The following is a 22160-nucleotide window of genomic DNA, read 5'->3' on the forward strand; positions in this document are numbered from 1 at the left end:
GGATGGGACTATGAACCGAACAGCGGAAACATCTCTCAGTCTTTCGGCAACTGATGGTACGCATTGGAAGATCGTGTCCTTCAGAGAATAGAGCATAATCCGAGTTGCCAGGGTACAGTACATACCGTATGGCAACTCGTGCCACCTGGGCACCCATCAACGCTTTCTTCAGCATATATTTGCGTGGTCCATGGATACTTCTATGTTACAACACTTGGATGGGTTGCTACCTAATGGTCGAGAAAAGGGGAGGGAAGAGAGGACAAGAAAAGAAATTACCAGGGACCAACCGATAACAAGGTCTCCAAGGTCAGGCCATAGGTAGTAATGCATCCTGCATCCTTAGTTGTACATGAATATACATCCATGTCGTTGCGCTACTAGGACCATTGGTCTTGCATGGTCTACGAAGGTACGGTAGTACTTTACGTAGCACAGCAGAAATAACATCCCAAAAAGGACAAGGAAGATGGCCCGATGCAATTTCAACTGCATTGGGGAAGAACGAGCCTCCTGAAGGGTTGGATTTTTGGCAAGAATCGGTGGTGGGTGCTATGATGCTCATAGCTAACGCTACTGGATTGGAGTTGGTGACGCGAAACAGAAAGGAAGAGAAAGGAGACGATTATGTCAACGTGCAGATTCTTCAGCGACCTGGCTAAGAATTGCTTGGTTTGATCCACATAAAAAATGATTCACTCATTATATCAAGGGAGGGGGGAAGAAAAGAACAAAAATAATGATCACAATATCAAGCTGCAATTGGATATATAAATAGCCAGACCAGGCAACCGGGTGCCTCTTGCAGTCTCGCACAGACTCCTGCAGATGGAGTTATGTGACATATTAATTCCACTGCATTATCATATTCTTCTATATCCCATACTACTAGGATATACTAGGCACCCACATGGGATTTCGTAGCTTCGTCAATCTTTTTTGGTGTGCCCTACCCTGTCGATAAGGTTAAGCCAATCCATATCCATTAGGGCAAACATCTCACATGTGCTACTGGGGATGGAATAATGAGAGGCAATAGTATCCCAGCTATCGATGGCTCTGAACTAATGGCTGTGACTGGCTTTTACTTCAATAGTAAATGTCAAAATCTTTAGTGCAAGCTTAAGCATATTAGTAGCCCATTATTCTCGGTACCACGAGTAAAACCACGCTGAAGTTCTAATAAAGCAAATCTAGATCGACAGTGTCAACGTACCTCGACGTTAAGTTCAATGAGCCCAACGCTTACCTGAAAAAGACGAGGCGTTTCGCTAGAAGCCTCCAATCATAGGGGTCTCTTAGCCCAGTAGAGTTGACGCCATCATCTTCGGACTCGAACTGTTGTGCCCAAAGCTGCAATCCGAACTAGGAGGGATACTACGCAACCGCGTCCATAAAAGCGAGAGACAACAGACGGCAAACTCAGCAGTCGATTATTGCGAATAAATCTCTCATGACGAAACGATATTATTGTGAAAAATCTTCGTTTTAGTATTGTGGTGTGGGGGAGATTTGTGAGGTATCAACTCCATTGACGCACACTCCACACTCACGGGCCACCACCGTCCCATCGTACCAACGACACGATAATCGCATGGCGACTAATTCTGACTATCCGTGCATCTGCATATGGAAGTTAAGATCCAGCTGTACGGTACTTTCCACCCCCCTGCATGTGCGTTATTCAATGTGGCTATGTCACTCGCGGAAACCCCGTCCCTTTCAAAGACCATACCAGGGAATTTGACTTATCGTATTCTCCCGAACTGGTCCGGCCGAGTTCCTTTTAAGTTGTGCGTCTCTCACCGGGACTTCTCAAAACGATAGAAAGCATAATCAGAGCCGTTGAGCTCTCCTGGGTCCAGGGGGTATAAAGAAAGGGTATACATGCATCCCTTGCTCGAAGACCCTACCAAGTATAGCCTCACCCTAACCAGATACTCCTTTTCCAGGGCGAGAGGAACAGTGATGTCAGGAACGATCTTGTGTAAATTAGAGTGTGTGAAGCTTGGAAGAATTCGCCAGGAAAGAAAAGGGTAATAAAAAAAAAATCAAATAAATAAATAAAACTGCAGTCTGCTTGGGCTGTGCGCCGGGAGGAAATTATCCCTGACAGTTCCGGATGCAGCCCCCTAGGGCATGAATCCTGTTCGTCGCCACGATCGTACTACCTACCCTCAGGCCTGGGCGGAGCTCGCTGTATACATCACGACAGAAACCTGTCAGACATACAGCTGTGACTACTTTTTTTGTTCGTGCGTAGGTTAAGATCGAGTTACAAAGTACCTCTGTCTGCACAAATCATGGCTGTCACTGCATATGTGCAGCGCTGAACATTTCTGGAAGGTTTGGATACGTCGCCGATCCGTTATCCTTCGTCCTTTCTGACTGGACCGGGTTATTTCCTGGACTAGTTGCTACTGTCACTGTCGATCATTTGAATCCATTCTCGGGTTCGAGTCCAAAGGGCTGGAACTCGCCGCTATCCTTATGTCGCAGGGGCCCTCCTTAGCTCCACAATCCAGTTCAAGGCTTCAAGCCATGGAAAGCAAAATCAAATCAAATCAAAATGAAAGAAAGAAGAAGAAGAAAAAGAAAAAAAAAAAAAAAAGGGAAAAGCAAAACTCTATCTATCGACGTGCTAAACGTCAAAAGCTACTACAGTCAATGCCTCCTATGATTAGCTTATTCGATCTCTCCCTTACTTTTCCCATCGTCTCTCCTTTGTCCTCATGAGACTTTAGCCCTAGTCCCTGTCATTGCCTTAGCGTCAGACCCGCAAACCTGGAGAAGCAAATGAGACAAGGAGGATCTTCATGGACAAGGTGCTTTATCTGGGTCTATCCCTCATGAATCCTGGCCGTTTCTGGGTCTCGAGTGACGTTTATATTTCAACTCATTCCTCAGCTAGCTGCCCGTGGGAGTTCCCCTCTTGAATGTACCACCGAGTACTACGGCGTACATGAGGGCCATTGCGGCCTGTGCTATGGTTGAGTGACTTCGGTTATCACACGAACTGCTACCCTTCCAGATATATATTGAGATTCTAATCGTGACGGGGCTTTGTTATTATTTTTTTTCTTTTTTCTTTTTTCCCCTGCAGACGCAAAGCTGTAAAGATACTGTTCTTTTGTGGATTGCTACTATGAGTACGAGCCTTCAACACATCATGCACCCGCGGGGTGACGACAGGTCATACCTTTCTAGTGGAGGCAAGAGTGGAATGGCAATCAGCATTGCATTCACCAGCTTAGCAACCATCTTCGTTTTTGCCCGAGTTTACACGCGTGCCGGCATCATGAAGCGCATGGAGTCGAACGATTATATGGTCATGCTCGCTCTGGTAAGCTATCACTATGGTCTGGTTGGCACCCACACACGGTTTCTCAGCGCTAATGTGCCGATCCAGACATTCTCCTATGTCTTCATGGCCTTTTATATCATAGAAGCCTTGAACGGAATGGGTATGCATGGCGCTGATATCCCACCACCCATCCTCCTTAAACAAATGAAAGTGAGTATAGGCAGAGTTGCAGCCTTCAACAACTGCAGCACGTCAAGACTAACATGACTGACATCTATCCAGGCGTTCTGGATTACCATCCCATTCTACAATGCCGCACTTCTATGCGCCAAAGCTTCTATCCTTTTGCAGTACTTCCGCGTCTTCCCTACCAGACGCATGCGTCTCATCACGTGGGTCATGTTAGGTATACTCGGCATCTATGGATCCTGGGCAGTTCTGAGTGGCTTTCTCAATTGCATCCCTTTGGCAAAGTTCTGGGACAAGACCCTGGAAGGGTACTGCTTGGACGACAAAGGACTGTGGTTCTCAAATGCCTCAATGCATATCACCACCGATCTCGTAATTCTGATCATTCCTATCCCGGCTCTAGCGAAACTAGATCTTCCTAAGAGACAGAAGATCGCGTTGATCACAGTTTTTGCATTGGGCGGATTGTAAGCCCACCTATCTTCTCTCATCGGTACCCTTATCGGCCATATTTAACAAGCTGTCCTAGTGTATGCATCACCAGCATCTGTCGTCTGGTCGCCCTCAAAAAGATCTCCGATTCCACAGATCCAACCTGTACGTCTCCCACAAAGCCACTGCACAGAAACCGAGGAGGGCATCAATCCTAACAAAAATAAAAAATACTAGTTGACAACGTCGGCGCCGCCTCCTGGTCCGCCATCGAATGCAACGTAGGGATCATCTGCGCCTGCCTCCCCACACTTCGACCTCTCGTATCCCGCATCGTGCCCCATCTCTTATCGACCCTAAGCAGCCGTAACCGAAGCTACAACCGGAGCTACGGCAACAGACGATTCTCGCACGGACGACCCCCGACATACTGGGGCGGTGGTGCAGGAACAGGAACAGTCTCAACCACCATCACGGCGATGGATGATCTCGAATTCGGAAGTCACTGTGCTGATTCGGATAGGGTTCTGACCCTTGTCCCCGAGGCGGACATTCACGGCAAGGAGAAGCTCGTGCTGAAGGAAACGAAGAGTATGGAAGATGCTTCGGAAAGGGTGCGGACCGCTGTTGGGTCATCCATTTCACGATGATAGGGCTTTTGTGAAGCTGCTCTGGGGAGATAGTGAGACTTCATTCTCCACGTGAGAAGGGGGCATTTTAATAGAGATATCCCATTCGTTTGTGTTTTTTGTTTTCTTCTTTCCCCTTACGATTACTCTTTTTCGTCGCAGGCGCTTTCACGTCGTTTGCTCTTCTTTATACTCTATTGAGTCTCTTCTTAGCCGTGTGTTGCTCTATCTTGTTCCTTTTGTATATATACAAGTTTACCAAATCCTTAATAGATTACCGAGCAACATCCAAAACATGTCCTGAATTTGCAATGAACTGCGCAGAGAACTATTCGAGGTGAGTAGAACAAAGAAGAATACATGTATCCTGAGACATTGCTTTGGAAACTGAACAGTTCTATAGAATATATATATAGATATAGGTATTACAGATCCAACATCGGAATCCCAGATAGTGCATACTTATCGATGGAAACATTTCCTAGTATTCCAGAGGAGCGCATCAGAAATCTGCAAATTCCTTGTCCACCTCCTCGAAATAGTCGAAAAAGCCCTTGAACAGCTTCACACCCAATCCCGGATCCAAACTACCGGTAGTCGCACGGATACTGTGCATACTCAACTGCGGGATCCCCACGTCAATGGCCCTCATGCCAATGCGAGAACTGGTCATGGGTCCAATAGTCCCGCCACTACGGGAGTCATTACGAATCTGGAAGACCTGCAAGGTCGAGCCACATCGATCAGCGACACGCTTGATGAATCCGTAGCTCACACTGTCTGTTGTCATATGGCCGTTAGAGTCAGCCGAGACGGCCACACCGACGTTCAGACGGGGAGCATGGTTCTCAAGATAGACACCAAGGAAGTTCGGATTGACCGCATGGATGACGTCCGAAGACACGAAGAAGCTGTTCGCCACAGTTTGAGACAGCACGTTAGGACCGTAATTGGGTGAGAAGGCTTCCGTAATACGCTCTATGACACTGCTCATGAAGTTGGATCGAGCTCCCTGGCGAAGCAGGCTTCCAATTTCCTCGTCATCAAACATACCGACCATCTTGATAGAGCTAGTTGAAGTACTGTCGGATGAGGCAAGCAGAGCTTCCTGAGCGGCATAGCAGCAGAGCTTATCGTCAATGCGACCAGCAAAAATCAGGTCCTTGTCCAGGCCACCAACTTGTGCTGGTTGACTGTCATACAGCTCCAGCTCCCAGCTTATAATCGAGCTGTAGTCTGTGATACCAAGCTCCTTGGATATGACTTTGACAAGCTTTTCCGGTTGCGTGGCTGCAAATGTACCAGGTTTGATCCCGTTGTCTTGATCTATCTTGGATGGGGCTTGCTGCTGGAAAAGATCGGAGTTATCAACGCCAATTATAGGCACCATCTGAGTCTCTTTGTTGAAGGGGCCTTGCGAGGGAGCCCCGAAATGAGGTGCCAGGGTTGGGATCCGAGCAATGGGCCAGTCCAATTTGACTAATTTGGACTCGACTTTCCCGGTGTTGGAGTCTTGGACCAGAACACGGCCACCTATTGAGAGATCGCGGTCCCACCATGTGTCACTCAGAGCGCCTGCGTAGGGCGCAACTCCGAGCTGGGAAAAGCCAGCCTTGTTGGGCAGCTTGGACACGGGCTTCAATTTGGCGGTGAGTGCATCGATATGACCTGCAACAATGGCCATTCCATTGCCACTTTTATAATCTCTTCCAATTGAGAATGAGATGAAAGCACTACCATTCCGAGTGACGTAGTACTTCCCACCCTTCTCTAACTTGGAGTTCCACGTCTCGCGCTCGGGAAGGCGCTTGTATCCCTGGCTTTCGAGCTGCCTGGTGAAACCATCAACGGCGTGAAAGATCGTGGGGTTTGCTGTCATGAATTCGCAGTATGGTTTCGTGTAATCTTCCGGGGCGAAGGGGCCACTCCTCGCCACTGGGGTTGCAATGGTGGCTGGGGAGGGCTCAGGAAGCTGGGCCGACAGGCGATAAGCCATGGCAGAATCACGGAGATCAAGGACACTCCTTTTGGTCATGTCGAAGGCTAGGAGTTGGAAAATTTCTTAGTTTAAAGGCTAGATATATTGTCGGAATGCGGTTTAAGAGGATTGGTACTAAAGGAAAGGAGGAGGCAAGGAGTAGGGGAGGGTCTAGAAGAGTGAGAAGGAGGAGAGAGCAGCTGAGCTGGAGCTAATTGCGGTCACGCCTTATCGGGGAAGCTGATAAACCATATTCAGGAACCAAAAACCAACCTCAGGCACGCTGATCCGCCAAGACGGCAGTTCTACGTCACATGCTCAATAAATGATGCAATTGGATGCATGCTTTCTACTACTTTACGGAGTACTGTGGTAGTATTCATCTACATTGGAAATATCTTGATATGATGGGGAATTCATGAAGAAGAGTATAAAACAGTGTCACGCAAAAAAATCGACGCCAAGAAGCGTACATGTTGTATCTAGCCTGCAGTGGTTGAATACACCTTATCATCCTTTAACTGCTTGAACCAACATACGCATTCCAATCTACAACGCCACCCGCACATTGCTCAGTAATCGCTGGCCCGGTGGTTGCTACAATCTCCCGGTTACCTCGCACGATAGAGATTCTGACAGGTCCTGTCTGCCCCTTGAAGGAGAAAGATCCATGATTGAGACCAGGTGCGGCGGCATCAAGAACAGAATGTGGACCTGGCCCAATTTGGACATGGACCTCGCTAGGCTCAGTGACGAATGCGCTAACGAACACCTTGTCCTGAGAGAGTTCATGGGGTTTCATTTCTGGTTGACCTATGCCTGGGTTGTTACCGGTTGTGCCGTCGGCGCTACCCGACTGCCCGGGGTTCAATCGATACCAATATACAATCTTTTCTGCATAGGATATGGGATGCTTTTGGTGGAGGGAAGTTCTGGCTGGGTTACTGTGGTGGTTCGCGATGTTCCGTCTGTACCCGTCAATATAATGAGGCAGAAAAGTTCGCCATGCATCGTGAGGGTGATTAGCGATATATCGCGAAGCCCCTTCAGGCACTCCAGCCTCGTAGACTGGGCCGATGTAATGCGTCTCTCCATAGTCGTTCCAACTCAAGATCTGGTAAATATAAGTCTATGGAAATCTCAGGCAATCATTAAGGGTGACCATACCTGGACAAGAGGCGGTTGCAATTCAATGACCTGCTTCCAGCGATAGTGCCATAAATCATCTCCACGCCAGAGCCAATTCTTTCCCCATTGAGGGAGGTTCGTGTAGAACCAGGGAGCGACGGGCATCATATATGGTTTACCTGAGAGAGCTTTCATCCATTCCAGGTCGTTTGTCACCTTCTTGTCTTCTGCACCAACTGGCCAAGCATCCCAGCTAAAAGCACCATCGATATCATTTAAAACATTGCGTATACCAGCTGGTCCCATACTTGTCCAGCAGGGGATAAATAAACAACCTGTAGCGGCCTTGATATTCGGCCAGTCACCAGCGTTGCCGACACCTTCAAATGTCGATACCAGTGGCTTCTCCTCGTAGTGGAACTGCGCCTTTCGATTCTTATACGAATTGACGATAGTGATAACTCGATCTGCCGGCCAGGGCCCACCGGAAAGGTAGTCAAACGATATAAACAGGGAAAAGTTTCCAATCTTTTCAGCAGCATCATATGCTGCTTGGAGGGCTCGATCGGTGTGATGGTCTTGCGGTGCAATGTTCAATGCAAACCCATCAATGTGGGCTTTCTGCGCCTCTATAATGTCCAACTCCCACTGATCTGGCGTCATGTAGTACGCATTGCCGATCTAGTATCCGTCAGTATAGCACGCTCTTTTTCGAGGAAGCTTTTCTCTTACGATGAAGTGGGCGAAGACATTATGCGAGCCAGGCGGCGTGGGAACGCCCTGTGGCGCATGTTGAGCAACAACGGGTGGAACTGCTAGCGAAAAGATAATGTATGATAAGCCTCCTAGCCTTTATGAGAAATATAAATAGGTCCAGTTTATGATGAGATTTCCAGCCAAATTTCAAACATTGACATTTGAAAAACACAAGCCTTGGATGTACATCCGTTTTTGCAAACAATGCGCGTGATTTGAAAGAAACACTTGAACGCAAAAGGAGGAGGATGTTACTTCGAGTCAAAAAAAAAAAAAAAAAACTAGGTTTGGGATACTGCAGTGTAGGATAGCATAGGAGTACAATATGGACCGAGTATAGAAGAGAGCCAATTGGTCTGATCTCTCTTCTTGAGAATACAGAAATGCGAGCGGAAATTCACCAACCTTGTACTGGGGGTTGATGCTCTTGCTGGTGGTCGTGGTGATGATGGTGACGGAGTTTCTCCGGGGTATGGACATGGTCGAGAATACGATCGAGATGTTGTTTCATTGTAGAACTTGTGCAGTGAAGTATCACGTGGCTGCCAGAGATCTCGGAAGAAGAGAGAGAGGTCAAGATGAACCCTTCATCAATACAGGATGCTGAACAAATTCAAATGGTAAGCAGAAGCCTGAGATATCCCAAACGCCAGAGACGGGCTAAAGGAATCTTAAAAGGGACAGGATCCCCCTCATCTGACCGCACAGGACCCTCTCGGGAACCGAAGAACAACATAGATATCGCCACGAAGCATGGGTAGATAGGAAAAGGTGTATCAGGTAGACACACATACGGATATGCATCTGTTTAGGTCTCGACTGGGCTGATTTCCCCTTTCGTCTTGTTGATCGCACCGAATTGACCAGTTGCTCAGCTCACATGACCGGCACAGCTTCTTGGGCATAGGAGAGGGATCCCTTTTTGGCAACGCTTTTCTGATCCATCACCACTTATCTCTGTACTCTGTACGATCGGGTGGCTATCATACATGAAGCCCACCTTCCCAAGCAAATATTTCTCTCACCGACAACGCTCAGTCTCGAGTGGGTTTGCAAATGGCGTCATCAGCTTCAGGCTAAGTCCCACCGCAGCGAGGTGAAACTCACGCTTGAAAATGATGTAAAACAAAAAATTGCTCTAAAAAGGTCCATGACTGGAATGTATCATTATTACCCCAGTCCTCTCCAGACTGGAGAAGCCCAGGGAATGACTATGGTTGGGCGTTCCAAGATTTTTGCCCCAGGCCGATTCATAGTGATGTCAGTCCTGATGATGTACTCAACAACCACTATTGAAATATCACCTTTTAATCCACGCATGCACCATCCATAATTGAAGCCGTAAGTTAATTTGAGAGTGCTTTAACTAATTCAATAGCTCAAAATGGCCGCATCCCAAGCTGCAAATATCGTGGAAAAGGTGGTTGGACATAATGATAATGCCACCGTCACAACCGATGTGAGTAACTATAATAAGGGAGCTTATGGGCAGGAAACGGGAGAGAAAATCAAGGCCACGACATGGCAGGGAAAGAACAGTGTCCAAATCGGTATGTACTGATGCACAATCGAGAAAAGGTCAGCCTAATAGCCAGCAGTCGAGATGCCAAAACCAAGAGTTGTGGATGAGGGCGATGTGATAGTCAAGGTAACTGGTAGCACAATCTGTGGAAGTGACCTTCATCTATACCATGGTATGAATTCATTCGAGCAGCCATTAATGGACGTGCCGGCTCATCCTTTGTTTTAGGTGTCATCCCCCAATTAGAGAAGGGCGATGTTCTCGGCCATGAGTTCTGTGGTGTTGTCGAAAGCGTGGGACCAACTGTAAAGAAGGTCAAGGCTGGAGATCGCGTTGTTGCGGCTTTCCCAATTGCTTGTGGAGAATGCAGAAACTGTAAGGAGCAATTGACATCAGCCTGTGAACGGACGAATGAAAACTCCATTACGAATGCGATGTACGGTAAACGGACAGCAGGTACGTTGCTTGTATGCGAAAGTCTTGAGTTAGATGAAGCTTATCTTTGTCACCCTAGGGATGTTCGGTTATAGCCATTTCACCGGAGGGTTCGCGGGAGGTCAAGCAGAGTACGTTCGTGTGCCTTACGGCGATGTTAATCTACTGCAGCTCCCAGCGGACGTTCCAGATGAGAAAGGTCTCTACCTTTCGGATGTCCTGGCAACCGCCTATCATTGCGTCGTTGATACGGGCGTGAAGAAAGGCGATGTTGTAGCCATTTGGGGCGGAGGCCCAATCGGCCAGATGGCTGCGGAATACAGCTTTAGCCAGGGGGCCACTCGTGTCATCCTTATCGACGGGGGAGAGGGAGCGTGGAGGTTGGATTTTGTCACGAGCAAGATACCAAAGCTTGAGACAATAGATTTCAGCAATCTACCAAGAGGAGAATCGATCACCTCCCAGCTAAAAAAGATTGTACCTGGAGGGCCAGATGTGGCGCTAGAATGTGCCGCAGGAGAGTATGCTAAAGGATGGGCACATTATTTCGAGATGCTCCTGGGAATGGAGACGGACACCTCGGAAATTCTGAATGAGATGATCACTGCTGTCCGGCCATTTGGACGAATCGGTGTAACCGGTGTCTATGCTGGCTACGTAAGTAAAACCGCCGTATTCTGTAGCCTTGTCTTCAGCCATTGACTGATTGCTATACAGACGAACCACTTCAACATTGGTGCTCTCATGCAAACTGGTATCCGGTTCATCGGCAACGGCCAGGCACCAGTCCAGAAATACTGGGAACACCTCTTGGAACTCATACGGCGGCAAGAGATTAATCCATTGGACATGGTAACCCACCGTGTCTCACTGGAGAATATGCCGGAATTGTACGCGGCGTTCGAGAGACGAGACAAAGGTATGCAGAAGGTTTATGTGCAGACCAGGTTTTCATCACCTCCGGCGGAAGGATCACCCCAGCTGACCGAACTTTGAACGGATACTTCTACGATTACTTGGATTTCTATATACGAAGGATGGCATACATGTAACCCAAAAATACACAAAAAGAGAGGGAGGGAAATAAACAAAAAAGAAAAAAAAAAAAAAAAAAAAAAAACCATTTCGTGCTATAAGATTGGCGTTTAATCGGCGAGGTTCGGCAGATGGCAACTCATCCAGCCAATGCCAAGGAGAGTACAGGAGATGAGTACTTTTAGCTTTCCCGCAAATAGTATTTCAGTCCGAGTGTTGAGCATGTTTCTTTGAATCTAAAATGTAATAAAAAACCCTAGGTCTCTAATGCTGGCTCTGCCTTACGGAGTACAACCGTATCTAATCAGGCGATTGCTCGCCTATTCCACGTTTTCATATTCCGCATCCCTTGTTCCCTGCAAGGGATCCAGAGGAAACATATTGCCATGCACAGTTTGCCTACGAAAGTCGGTCAATGAGGGTATCCTTCGTGGTAAAATGCTATAGCAGTTTCGGTCCGTGTTTCGCCCGTTCAATTCCGTTGATCGGCATCAAAACCGAGTAGGATACCGGTCAATTGAGCACGGGGGTTGGGATTTGAAATCCATGATATTAGTAAAACCAAGCAAAAATTTTCCTTCCGTCCCCTCTATAAAGCTTTGGTCCCAGTCAGCTATGCTAAACAAGGTTAACGAGATTCGTCCGTTCAAGAGATCGTCGATGGACGGTTTAGCGTATTACGGCATCAGAATGATCAGATAGCCCAATCTGGTAAAGCCGGGATCAGATAAGATCAGATGATGGAGGGAGATGAAGTGCCGAATGGAAAGCATTACCATTATAGTCGCTTTTCTACGGGACAAACGTGACAAAAGTGACAAGAGAACTATAATATTTCTTTTAATATTTTTTTAATTCTTCTTCTTTCTCTCATAGGGAAACGGGTGGCGGAGTACTCTATAAGTCTATTTGAGATACTGATGGTTTTTCTTGGAATTCGAATTTTTCTCATAGCTACCTAGCTGGAACCAGAGCTAGCTCAACGGAACCAGAAGATTATGAATAATCTTATCGATTATAAATGGCAGAAGAACACTCTATCGTAGTACTCTGCTGTGTAATATCATGTGGGTTTCACGGGAGAGAGGAGGGAGAAAAAAAAAAAAAGAGCCAAGGACAATCGCGGCCACCGCGGGTGAGCAGATTCCACACTGGTGCCGAAAAGAGTATTTATGACTACTATGTACTCCGTACCCACCACATCCACCTCATGGTTTGGAGGAAAAGAAAATTTCAAGTTCCATGGGTTTGAGGATAGAGTCGGAATTGATTGAAGTCACCACTTCTGATCATATGGTTGCATGCATGATATGAGATTTCTTGTGTTTCCCACAATACTAGTAATCAATCTCAAGATGTTAGGATACCCTATGCCAGAAGGTGTTGCGCATGCCTACTACGGCATACGCGTTACGTGTTTCTCCAGACTCACTGTGACTGCAGGGCAGGAGGAAGCTCTAGTTCATGCCCTAATAGGTGCAAACCCCAACGTCTCCATTGATTGATAAACCAGGGAGCAAGTATGGGTCAACGAATAAGAAACCCAAGCGAGTAAGTGACTCCACCAGTCGCCGAAATCGGTGAGACCGCACGATAATCTAATCTGATCCGATCACCTTTTTCCAGTCCTGTTTCCCCCTCCCTCTTCCTCCTCGGCTTCTTTCTTTCCCTAATCTTCATCTTAAGAGTCTCCTTCGTTCATTTTTACCTCCCCAGAGATTCTATGCTCTGGGAAAGCGAACCCAGGGAGAATTGCTTCCAGATTACACATCTTATAGCTCATCCATCCTTCGCCTCGCTTACTGGCTGCAGGGGCGCACTTCCGCTCTTCCGGCCGCAGCGATCAAGTGACACCACCTGTTGGTCCGTGGACTCTCTTTCCCTACACTTTCCAACCTTCACCTTATCTTCTACACCCGCACCCGGGGACATGACCCGCTGACTTCTACCCAGAGTTCCTCTTGAAATAAAGAGGCAATCCTAAATAAAATGGCAACTCCCGCACCTTCAATAGCCCCTGCGCCCACTCCAGCTCCGTTGGCTCCCGCAATTGCCGCCAAGCCAACCATTTCACCGTCTCCCGGACCGGGTACACCCGGATCCGTCACCTCCAAGGAATGGGTTATACCACCACGTCCCAAACCTGGCCGGAAGCCTGCCACAGATACGCCGCCTACTAAACGTAAGGCGCAGAATCGTGCGGCCCAAAGAGCGTTCAGGGAACGTAGAGCCGCCCGCGTCAATGAGCTCGAAGACCAAATCAAGAAAATCGAAGAAGAGCACGATATTCATGTGGCAGCGTTCAAAGAGCAAATTTCAAATTTGTCTCATGAAGTCGAACAGTGCCGGAATGAAATGACATGGTGGCGCGACCGATGCCACGCTCTGGAGAAGGAAGTCTCGGTCGAAAGAAGCGCGAAGGAAGCCCTTGTTAAAGAGTTCCGGTCGTCGCTCTCAGATAAGAATGCCCCTGCGGGTAGGGCACCATTGACTCGTGTGTCTGCCAGAAACTCCGGTTCTGGACGAGCTACAAATGAAAGGTCTTCGCCGAGCAACGCCAACAGTGGTAGTAACGATGATGAGCAGGAGGAAGTGCCACTGGGCTGTCCTAGTTGTTCTTCTACACATTGTCAGTGTATTGAAGATGCATTTGCAATGCCGGGCGTTGAGTCATTGCATTCTAAGCGTCTTAGCACCACTGGACAAGGGCGTGCCGAGCCTGAGATAAAGCCCGACCCGGAGGAGATGGAAATCGACTTTACCACACGGTTTGCCGCCCCTCAACCACAGGAAGACAATGCCACGGCTGTTTCATCCCCCGCGGTTGATCCGTGCGGCTTTTGCCAGGATGGAACCCCATGTATATGTGCGGAAATGGCAGCCCAGGAAGAGCAGCGTCGACAGTCCTTCGAGAACAACCGTCTTGCACCTATTCAGAACCTGTCTCAATTCACACCACCTCCCTCCGATGGCGACGTTCGCTCTGAAGTCACTCTGCCATCCATTAACCAGGCAACCAACCCCTGTGCGAATGGCCCTGGCACCTGTGCCCAATGTCTTGCGGACCCGAAGAGTACCCTTTTTTGCAAGACGCTGGCGGCCTCCCGCTCCGCCAGCGTTGCCTCCTCCGGATGCTGCGGCGGTAAGGGCGCCGATGGCGGGTGTTGCCAGTCACGCAGTTCCAACCCTCCGCGTGCTGCCGCTGCCAAATCGACATCTGGTAGATCTACGACGCCATCACTGACCCTCTCTTGTGCTGATGCCTTCACGACATTGTCACGTCACCCGAACTTCTCCCGTGCCAGCGATGAAATTTCTACGTGGCTTCCTAAGCTTCATACATTACCGAATCCTAAGGATGTTGCATCACCTGATCGATGCTCCTCGAGAGCGGCACTCGAGGTCGAGGCAGCGAGCGTAATGGGCGTCTTGCGCTACTTTGATCGGAGGTTTGCCGACAAATAAGCCGTCCGCCCAACTACGTTCATGAATCTATGCCATATAATTTCTTTTAATTCTTTTCCTTCTTTATGATACCCAAACTTGACTCGTGTCTGAGTTTGTATTATACAACATCTCTCTTTTTTTCTTTTCTTTTCTTTTCTTTCCTTTTTTTTTGGAACTCATGATGGGAGACGGGATGCATTTCAGTTTCTAATATCTTCGATCCTCGGGCCCATGTTTCCATGGATTTGTTTTCTTTAGGCCTCCGTGACGTGCACCGAGGGAACTTGGAAGAAAGAACAAAAAGAAGCCAGGGCTATTTCTTGCTTCACTTCGACCTTACGTTTAAAAAAGAGGGGATGGATGGATCGATATGGTATGGGATGGAATGGAATGAATACAATTCACTCCAATGATTAGACGGGTGAATGATCGGCGTTATCTATTTACTTTCATTTTGGGTTGATTTCGGGTGATTCCAAAAATAAAATCCAAGACGAACATGGCCCAAAAGAATATTACATATGTACGGGTTGAGCCGCGGCTCAGATGAAAACAGCCATTGCGTTTCATCCAATATAGAGTCCTTCTGGTTTGGAAAATCAAGTTGGAATCAGTTTAGATAGATGGAATGGGTCCTTCTGGGTGGCGATCTGATTGGTTTGATGTATTTATCGACCGACATACGAGGGGTATTTTCATCATAATGGACTCCTTGAAACATATGGTTTCATTGCCACTGCTGTCCGAAATGAAAGGCTCTGTATAAGGAGATGAGATGGCTGATGTACCATGACGCTAAAGCTGGATGAGTGATATACATATTCCCAATGTTAAACGGCAGGAATAAAAGGGAAAAGAGTTCGAAGACCTATCAGAAAGCATGTCGCCGCCGTTGATATCTACAAAATGAACACAAACAGGTCCAACGCCTTCAACCCCCTTGCGCCAGCTAGGTAGGCAAAATAGTAAAGGGCGTAGAGGTAGTGGGGAATTGATTAGGGGCAGGACAAGGATGATAACGAAGAATAGGAGTGGGTATGATAACAAGATAAACAGTGAACCAAGTTGGGACAACTGTGGGTGTCAGGTGCATGAAAACTCAACAGATGTGGTTTGATCAAAAGCGGCCTCCACTAGGCATCGCTCCATCCTCCGCGATGGCACCAGCGCTTCCAAGAAAGCTGGCGCCCCAGATACCGGCAATTCCCCACATACCAATTCGCCAGCCGCGATAGAGGCCATGAATTCCCTGGCCTTGCCGTTTCCTCAGCGCAATGGGCTTGTTGAATAAGGCCTGTGCCTTCTCAGCCTCTGGGTTCGGTTGAACACCCTCCTCGTATACAATACCCCACATCGTTCCGACAATACCCCTATATGTACTGGGTGTCGGAACGATGGTTTCGACCTCAGGAGCTTCAGTGGTAGCCTCTGAGGGCTTTGCAGAACGCAGCCCACTAGTAGACTGTTGGCGGAGGCTTGGGGACGTGAAAGTAGCGATCTGTGCGCGACGCAGCACAGTTTCCAGAGGGAACCGGACTGCCAGTTCTAAACCGGACCCCATGAAGGTAAACAAGTTCCACATGGACGGGTTGAGGACGGGGTCAAGAGACAGGTACGATTTCAGGAAGAGCGGAGTGGTGGTCATTATGAAGTTGGGCAAACTGGAATGGAGGATCGTGATTGGCACTAGATGAGGGGGTACCGTGCAGTTAGGAGTTGGAATTTGTCGAATGGCTCGTATAAGGGAGCGGGGTCCATGAGTGACGGGTGTAAGAATGAGGAGTGTGCGGGCTGTATCAATCGGGGAGAGGATCAATGCAGACAAGGATGTAGAGATGAATGACAGGACCAAGGTGGCGATTGGAGAGGTCGAAGTCAGAATGTCCGCTGTCATAGAGGATGAGATATCATCTTCTGGTAGCCCCACAATAGCTGACAGGAGACTGCGAATGAATGTGTTCAATGTTGGGAGGAGTAGAGAGTAGATAAATGTGGCATTGGTTGCTTTCCATGGGGATGTTGGTCCACTGGTGGTCCACAACTGGGAAAGTACATCCATCAGAGAGCCTGGGTTTTTGATTTTCAAAGCGTTCCGGGACGATGGGGTTGAGGCTTGAATGTAACCGCTTCGATCAGTGATATGGCGTCGGGCTTTTCGAGATCGTGAGTTTGACGGCGACGAGGCTGCAGGTGCTGTCGATGTGAAGTAACTGCTCTCATCGTCTGAAGATAGCGCATCCTAATTGACCCATTGCAACGTTAGCCATCACGTAGATTGTTCCCCCCTCTGGTCCTTCTAGGGTTACACTTAGAGCTTACAACTCCATCTTCTTCTTCTTCGTCCCCTTCCTCGCCATAGGGATCGCTCCGAGCACCCGAACTTTGCCTCCGATGGCCATCCAGAAGCCACTGTCCATCCTGACTGTCGGGCACGACATAGGCCTGTAGAATGGTCTTCGCGACGTCAAACGGTTGTGCAGTCAAGAGACTGGTATATTTCCAAAGTGCACGGTCCAAGGCATCTTTGATCCAGCTTGATACCGAGGGAGAGTTCTCTAAATAATCCGAGTAGTCCAAGTCGGACAGCAAGTCGCGGGCAGAGCTTCCAAAAACATGGGCCGATGACGCATCTGGAGGGGATGAAGTGGCGTTGGAGGCCTCCAGGCCCATGGAGGGGGGAGAGTAATAAGGGCGCAGAGGATTGAGCCCTTCACGAGAAGATGCCATCGTTGGGGGAGGTAGGGGAGTGTTCTATGGAGATTGACGATTTCTTGTAGAAAGGGAAGGGCGGATGTTCTTGTCGGAAGTTTTTGGATTTATTGTTCTAGATTAATTTACCGTTTAAGGTCCAAGGCGGAGAGCAAAAAAGGTCAAGAAAAAAAAGGTTAAGTTGGAAGCAGCGAATGATTATGTCCGAATTTCCCGCCTTCTCCTCGGAGTTACTCTCTTTTTCTCCCTCCAGATTCAATCAATCGATCTTCAATTGAAACGTCTCTCTTCTAGATTTTCCTTTCTATAGTCCCCTGCCTTTTGGCAATCTACTCTCCTGGGAGTCTATTCACTATACTTTCCTTTTCTACAATCCTCTATAATTCCTCGTCGCATACTCTATAAACATGTCGTTCTGGAGAGAAACTTTCCTTAATTTGCGTCATGCCGTGCCGAAGACTGTCCCCGGAGATCGCGCATGCCGCGCCCAATCGAAACGGCTTCTTACTTATTCCTCACAGAGTCCTCGAGTGACTGCCCCGAACCAGTACTCGTTGTACGCTAAGAGACCCGGGTATAGTGTGAGTCAACGGCGGGTATGGAACGGATTGAACCCTCAATGCCGAAGCTTTTCGGCCTCCGCGGGAGTTCAGCATGGCCATATCACACCTCCGAAACCCGGAGAGGAGTAAGTCATGGCCTAGCTATGATGTTATCTCATGGACCATGTGCTGATGTGACTCGTTGCAGGCTCAACATCTCTTTCATTGACAAGGATGGTGAGAAGTACGACTTCCAGGTATCCGAGGGGGACAATTTGTTAGACATTGCGCAGGCCAATGATCTTGAGATGGAAGGTTCGGATCCCCTTGGGACAGGGCACAATGCTCAAGCCTGCTTACTGACTGGTTTCCTCTGCGCTAGGAGCTTGCGGCGGTTCATGCGCCTGCTCGACATGCCATGTCATTGTGGAGGACCCCGACATGTTCGACAAGATGGAAGAACCATCCGACGACGAAAACGACATGCTGGATTTGGCATTCGGGCTGACAGAGACATCTCGGTTGGGTTGTCAAGTTATCATGAGCAAGGAGCTTGACGGACTAGTTGTCCGTCTGCCCTCTATGACCAGGAACTTGCAGGCGAGTGACTTCGAGCCCAAGAAATAAAGCCCGCAGGGACATTGTGCTGTGATGTGATGGTACCTACTGGGGGGAATCAAAGCGCGTTCAAGCAATACAGTGAAGTAGCATTTTGAGACGATCTAGCAAATGCCGGAGGCCTTTGGTTGTAAATGTATATTGTACTATTGGGTATTCTCATCTCCATTCTATTTTGCAAGAGTCTGTAAATAGGAATAACTTTTAATCCAAACGTGCAATAAAAAAAACAAAACAAAACCCCAACGCCTAAGATATGTTTGCTTCTCAACATATACAGAATCTCCATTTAGGCCTCCTCAATATTCAATGGCTTGCCCTTCTTTCCACTAATCAGCTCCAGGAATCCTTGTTTGCTAACCTCATTGACGGCCTTCTCTCGTTCGCCAATGCCGATGGTACCCTTCTTCCTCTCGCCTTTGGCCGCTTCTTCTCCGCGCACTTGAGCTGCTCGAACAGCATTGAAAAGTTTCACCACACCACGCTGGGCGATTTTCCGAAGACGCTTCTCTTCCTCAGCAACAGCGCCAGCCTCACCTCGTTCGATTCCTAGAACATCACGAATCCGACCGCGATCTAACTCTTCCTGCTTCTCGGCGCGCAGTTTGGCTCGTGCTTGCTTGTCCAATTTCTCGTCGGCAAAATCTGTGCTGGCTTGCGTGGCTATTTTACTGCGTGAGAGGACAGGATCCGCCCGGGCAGAGGAAGGTAGTTTTGTCGCCAAAATCTTAGAGATAGAGGTAGAGAACGCCGAAGGATCATTCCGTTTGGGGACAGCTCTGTGGTCCGTAGTTGACGTCGGCATAGACACATCAGAGTCGTAATCATCATCCTCATCTTCAGCATCAGAAGATACGTCTGAGCCCGAAGCTTCATGCTTTTCATCCTTCTTATCGTCACTGTCAGACGATTCGTCGCCGTCGTCGTCGCTGCTCTCTTTATCCTTTCTCTTCTTTGAAGCAATTGAAGATTTTGTCTGTTCCTTCGGCTTCTTTACTTTGACCTCGTCCTCGTTGGAATCTGCTAAACTGACAGCTTTAAAATCGGTTGCTCCATCTTCCGCTTCGTCAGAACTGCTGTGGTATTCGCGCTGCTTCCTAAACTTCTTTTGAGGCCGTCCAGTTTTGCCCTGCAGACCTTCCAAGACCTTGCGCTTCTTTGCTGTAGTGGATAGACGCATGATAATTGAGGGAACGTCTGAATTTAAGCTGTGGTAAATTTTTCGTGTTGATATAGGAATTGCATGGTCTTTTTTTTTTTTCTTGTAAGTCTCGAATACATTCAAAGGCGGAAGAAACAATGATGTCTCTGATTGGCTGACCGCCCGCTCCAGACTCTCCGCACTGGAAATGATTGAGATTGGTGGCCTCTCCGACATTCTACCTGTCGATCAAGCATTGCCATTATTCGGTTTCTGATCACCTAACTTCCCTACGCCCTGTTCCTTATTGATTTTACTGCGATACCAACCTTTATCTCCTAAGAGAGTTCCCGCCATGGTCCTTCAGGATCTCGGGCGGCGTATCAACGCCGCCGTCAATGACCTGACTAGGTCCAACAATCTAGACGAGAAGGTGGGCTGCCAATATGTGCATTTGATTCTCAAGGAGGTTTCACGCAACTAACGCCTTCTAGGCTTTTGATGACATGTTGAAAGAGATCTGCGCTGCACTTTTATCAGCCGACGTAAACGTTCGTCTCGTCCAGTCACTTCGGAAATCTATCAAGTCCAGCGTGAACTTCGCCTCCTTGCCCCCCGCCGTCAATAAGAAGAGGTTGATTCAGAAAGCGGTCTTCGACGAATTAGTTGCTCTGGTCAATCCACATGCAGATCCTTTCCGACCCAAGAAGGGCCGGTCTAATGTGATTATGTTCGTTGGTTTACAGGGTGCTGGTAAGACGACAACTTGTACCAAGCTGGCTAGACATTATCAGATGCGGGGCTTCAAAACGGCACTCGTCTGTGCGGATACCTTCCGTGCCGGTGCATTCGATCAGCTGAAACAGAATGCGACAAAGGCCAAAATTCCTTACTATGGAAGTTTGACGCAGACCGACCCCGCAGTGGTGGCGGCTGAGGGTGTGGCCAAGTTCAAGAAGGAGCGGTTTGAGATCATAATCGTGGATACTAGCGGTCGTCACAAGCAGGAGGAGGAACTTTTCACGGAAATGACGCAGATTCAGACTGCTGTCACCCCAGACCAGACGATCTTGGTCCTCGACAGCACGATCGGTCAAGCGGCCGAAGCCCAGTCGGCGGCCTTCAAGGCAACAGCTGATTTTGGTGCCATCATTATCACGAAGACGGACGGGCATGCTGCTGGAGGTGGTGCTATTTCTGCTGTAGCAGCTACACATACTCCCATTATCTTCCTCGGCACGGGTGAACATATGATGGACCTTGAACGGTTCGAGCCAAAAGCTTTTATCCAGAAGCTACTGGGCATGGGCGATATGGCAGGATTAGTCGAGCACGTTCAGGCCGTGACCAAGGACTCAGCAGCAGCCAAGGAGACGTACAAGCACATCTCGGAAGGTATCTATACGGTGCGTGATTTCCGAGAGAACATTTCCTCGATCATGAAAATGGGTCCCCTGTCAAAACTTTCTGGCATGATCCCTGGCTTGTCCAATCTCACTGCTGGGCTGGATGATGAAGATGGCTCGCTTAAACTCCGCCGCATGATCTACATTTTTGACAGTATGACTACGGCAGAGCTTGACAGCGATGGCAAGGTCTTTGTGGAGCAGCCTAGCCGGATGGTCCGCATCGCCTGTGGTAGCGGCACGACCGTGCGCGAGGTCGAAGACCTTCTGTCGCAGCACCGCATGATGGCCGGTATGGCCAAGCGCGTCGGTGGGCAGAAGAAGCAGATGCAACGAGCCCAGAATATGCTCAAGGGTGGCAATAAAGAACAGCAGCTCGCCGCGATGCAGAAGCGCATGGCCTCCATGGGTGGCGCAGGTGGCGCAGGTTTCCCTGGAATGCCCGGTATGGGCGATATGGCCAAGATGATGCAAATGCTCCAGGGACAAGGCGGCGGTGGTGGTCTGCCAGGCCTTGGAGGTATGGACCTACAGGGGATGATGAGCCAAATGAGCGGATTGATGGGCGGAGGAGGACGCGGTAGAGGACGGTGATCCCAACATTGTTTCTTTTCATGTCAATTTTCTTTTCTCTCCTGTATCTGTTTGTTTCGTGGTGATACCGCTTCATGGGTCACGATTGATCGATTATACAGCATGTGGATGGTGTTGGGCGCGTATTGTTTTCATTGCCATGGTATGATTTTAACTTCTTCAAAGAACGATACTTAGGTGACATTTTATACGTCGATAGGTTGCAATAGTGACGGTTAATCTTACCATACTGTACATTAACATATTTTTAGTATGAATTGATACGTTATCGCCAGGGAAAATTCGACGATATATG

At 48.5% G+C, this 22160-nt stretch overlaps 8 protein-coding genes across 8 annotated transcripts; 5 read left to right on the forward strand and 3 right to left on the reverse strand.

The window, feature by feature from the left end:
• Positions 1-2743: 2743 nt before the first annotated feature.
• Positions 2744-4650, forward strand: F9C07_10739 (putative integral membrane protein). The gene is made up of 5 exons (XM_041292122.2): positions 2744-3343; positions 3410-3514; positions 3587-3960; positions 4023-4090; positions 4163-4650. The coding sequence occupies exons 1-5, from the start codon at positions 3146-3148 to the stop codon at positions 4573-4575; spliced, it is 1158 nt and encodes a 385-aa protein (XP_041146442.1). The 5' UTR covers positions 2744-3145; the 3' UTR covers positions 4576-4650.
• A 406-nt stretch (positions 4651-5056) lies between these two features.
• Positions 5057-8927, reverse strand: F9C07_2202991 (glycosyl hydrolase family 71-domain-containing protein; the record flags this gene model as incomplete). The annotated part of the gene is made up of 6 exons (XM_071509550.1): positions 5057-6597; positions 6669-6732; positions 7299-7646; positions 7700-8341; positions 8393-8475; positions 8822-8927. The coding sequence occupies 6 exons, from the start codon at positions 8925-8927 to the stop codon at positions 5057-5059; spliced, it is 2784 nt and encodes a 927-aa protein (XP_071366532.1).
• Positions 8928-9210: 283 nt separating this feature from the next.
• Positions 9211-11553, forward strand: F9C07_2158398 (chaperonin 10-like protein). Its single transcript, XM_071509276.1, has 3 exons — positions 9211-10110; positions 10167-10394; positions 10453-11553. Exons 1-3 carry the CDS (start codon positions 10020-10022, stop codon positions 11073-11075), a joined length of 942 nt encoding a protein of 313 aa, XP_071366533.1. The 5' UTR covers positions 9211-10019; the 3' UTR covers positions 11076-11553.
• Positions 11554-13397: 1844 nt separating this feature from the next.
• Positions 13398-14873, forward strand: F9C07_10735 (putative transcriptional factor; the record flags this gene model as incomplete). The annotated part of the gene is made up of 1 exon (XM_041285950.1): positions 13398-14873. One exon carries the CDS (start codon positions 13398-13400, stop codon positions 14871-14873), a length of 1476 nt encoding a protein of 491 aa, XP_041146446.1.
• A 549-nt stretch (positions 14874-15422) lies between these two features.
• Positions 15423-17872, reverse strand: F9C07_1567980 (uncharacterized protein). Its single transcript, XM_041292118.2, has 2 exons — positions 17175-17872; positions 15423-17094 (listed from the first exon to the last, which is right to left on the reverse strand). Exons 1-2 carry the CDS (start codon positions 17580-17582, stop codon positions 15973-15975), a joined length of 1530 nt encoding a protein of 509 aa, XP_041146447.1. The 5' UTR covers positions 17583-17872; the 3' UTR covers positions 15423-15972.
• A 99-nt stretch (positions 17873-17971) lies between these two features.
• F9C07_10732 (2Fe-2S iron-sulfur cluster binding domain protein) lies at positions 17972-18733 on the forward strand (the record flags this gene model as incomplete). The annotated part of the gene is made up of 3 exons (XM_041292124.1): positions 17972-18252; positions 18315-18421; positions 18489-18733. 3 exons carry the CDS (start codon positions 17972-17974, stop codon positions 18731-18733), a joined length of 633 nt encoding a protein of 210 aa, XP_041146448.1.
• A 280-nt stretch (positions 18734-19013) lies between these two features.
• F9C07_10731 (Rrp15p-domain-containing protein) lies at positions 19014-19904 on the reverse strand (the record flags this gene model as incomplete). The annotated part of the gene is made up of 1 exon (XM_041285957.1): positions 19014-19904. One exon carries the CDS (start codon positions 19902-19904, stop codon positions 19014-19016), a length of 891 nt encoding a protein of 296 aa, XP_041146449.1.
• Positions 19905-20220: 316 nt separating this feature from the next.
• F9C07_10730 (signal recognition particle protein SRP54) lies at positions 20221-21865 on the forward strand (the record flags this gene model as incomplete). The annotated part of the gene is made up of 2 exons (XM_041292125.1): positions 20221-20298; positions 20360-21865. The coding sequence occupies 2 exons, from the start codon at positions 20221-20223 to the stop codon at positions 21863-21865; spliced, it is 1584 nt and encodes a 527-aa protein (XP_041146450.1).
• Positions 21866-22160: the final 295 nt, after the last annotated feature.

Source organism: Aspergillus flavus, chromosome 4 (genome assembly GCF_009017415.1).
Source record: "Aspergillus flavus chromosome 4, complete sequence".
NCBI classification, from domain to species: Eukaryota; Fungi; Ascomycota; class Eurotiomycetes; order Eurotiales; family Aspergillaceae; genus Aspergillus; species Aspergillus flavus.

What these genes read in the sequence shown, in the direction of transcription:
- F9C07_2158398 (XM_071509276.1), top strand. Translation starts at nt 10,020, where the DNA reads ATGCCAAAACCAAGAGTTGTGGATGAGGGCGATGTGATAGTCAAGGTA. An exon ending in TGACCTTCATCTATACCATG is followed by an intron (nt 10,111 to 10,166) that starts GTATGAATTCAT and finishes CCTTTGTTTTAG; the next exon opens with GTGTCATCCCCCAATTAGAG. An exon ending in GTACGGTAAACGGACAGCAG is followed by an intron (nt 10,395 to 10,452) that starts GTACGTTGCTTG and finishes TTGTCACCCTAG; the next exon opens with GGATGTTCGGTTATAGCCAT.
- F9C07_10739 (XM_041292122.2), top strand. Translation starts at nt 3,146, where the DNA reads ATGAGTACGAGCCTTCAACACATCATGCACCCGCGGGGTGACGACAGG. An exon ending in ATATGGTCATGCTCGCTCTG is followed by an intron (nt 3,344 to 3,409) that starts GTAAGCTATCAC and finishes GTGCCGATCCAG; the next exon opens with ACATTCTCCTATGTCTTCAT. An exon ending in TCCTCCTTAAACAAATGAAA is followed by an intron (nt 3,515 to 3,586) that starts GTGAGTATAGGC and finishes ACATCTATCCAG; the next exon opens with GCGTTCTGGATTACCATCCC.
- F9C07_1567980 (XM_041292118.2), bottom strand. Translation starts at nt 17,582, where the DNA reads ATGGCATCTTCTCGTGAAGGGCTCAATCCTCTGCGCCCTTATTACTCT. An exon ending in AAGAAGAAGAAGATGGAGTT is followed by an intron (nt 17,095 to 17,174) that starts GTAAGCTCTAAG and finishes TGGGTCAATTAG; the next exon opens with GATGCGCTATCTTCAGACGA.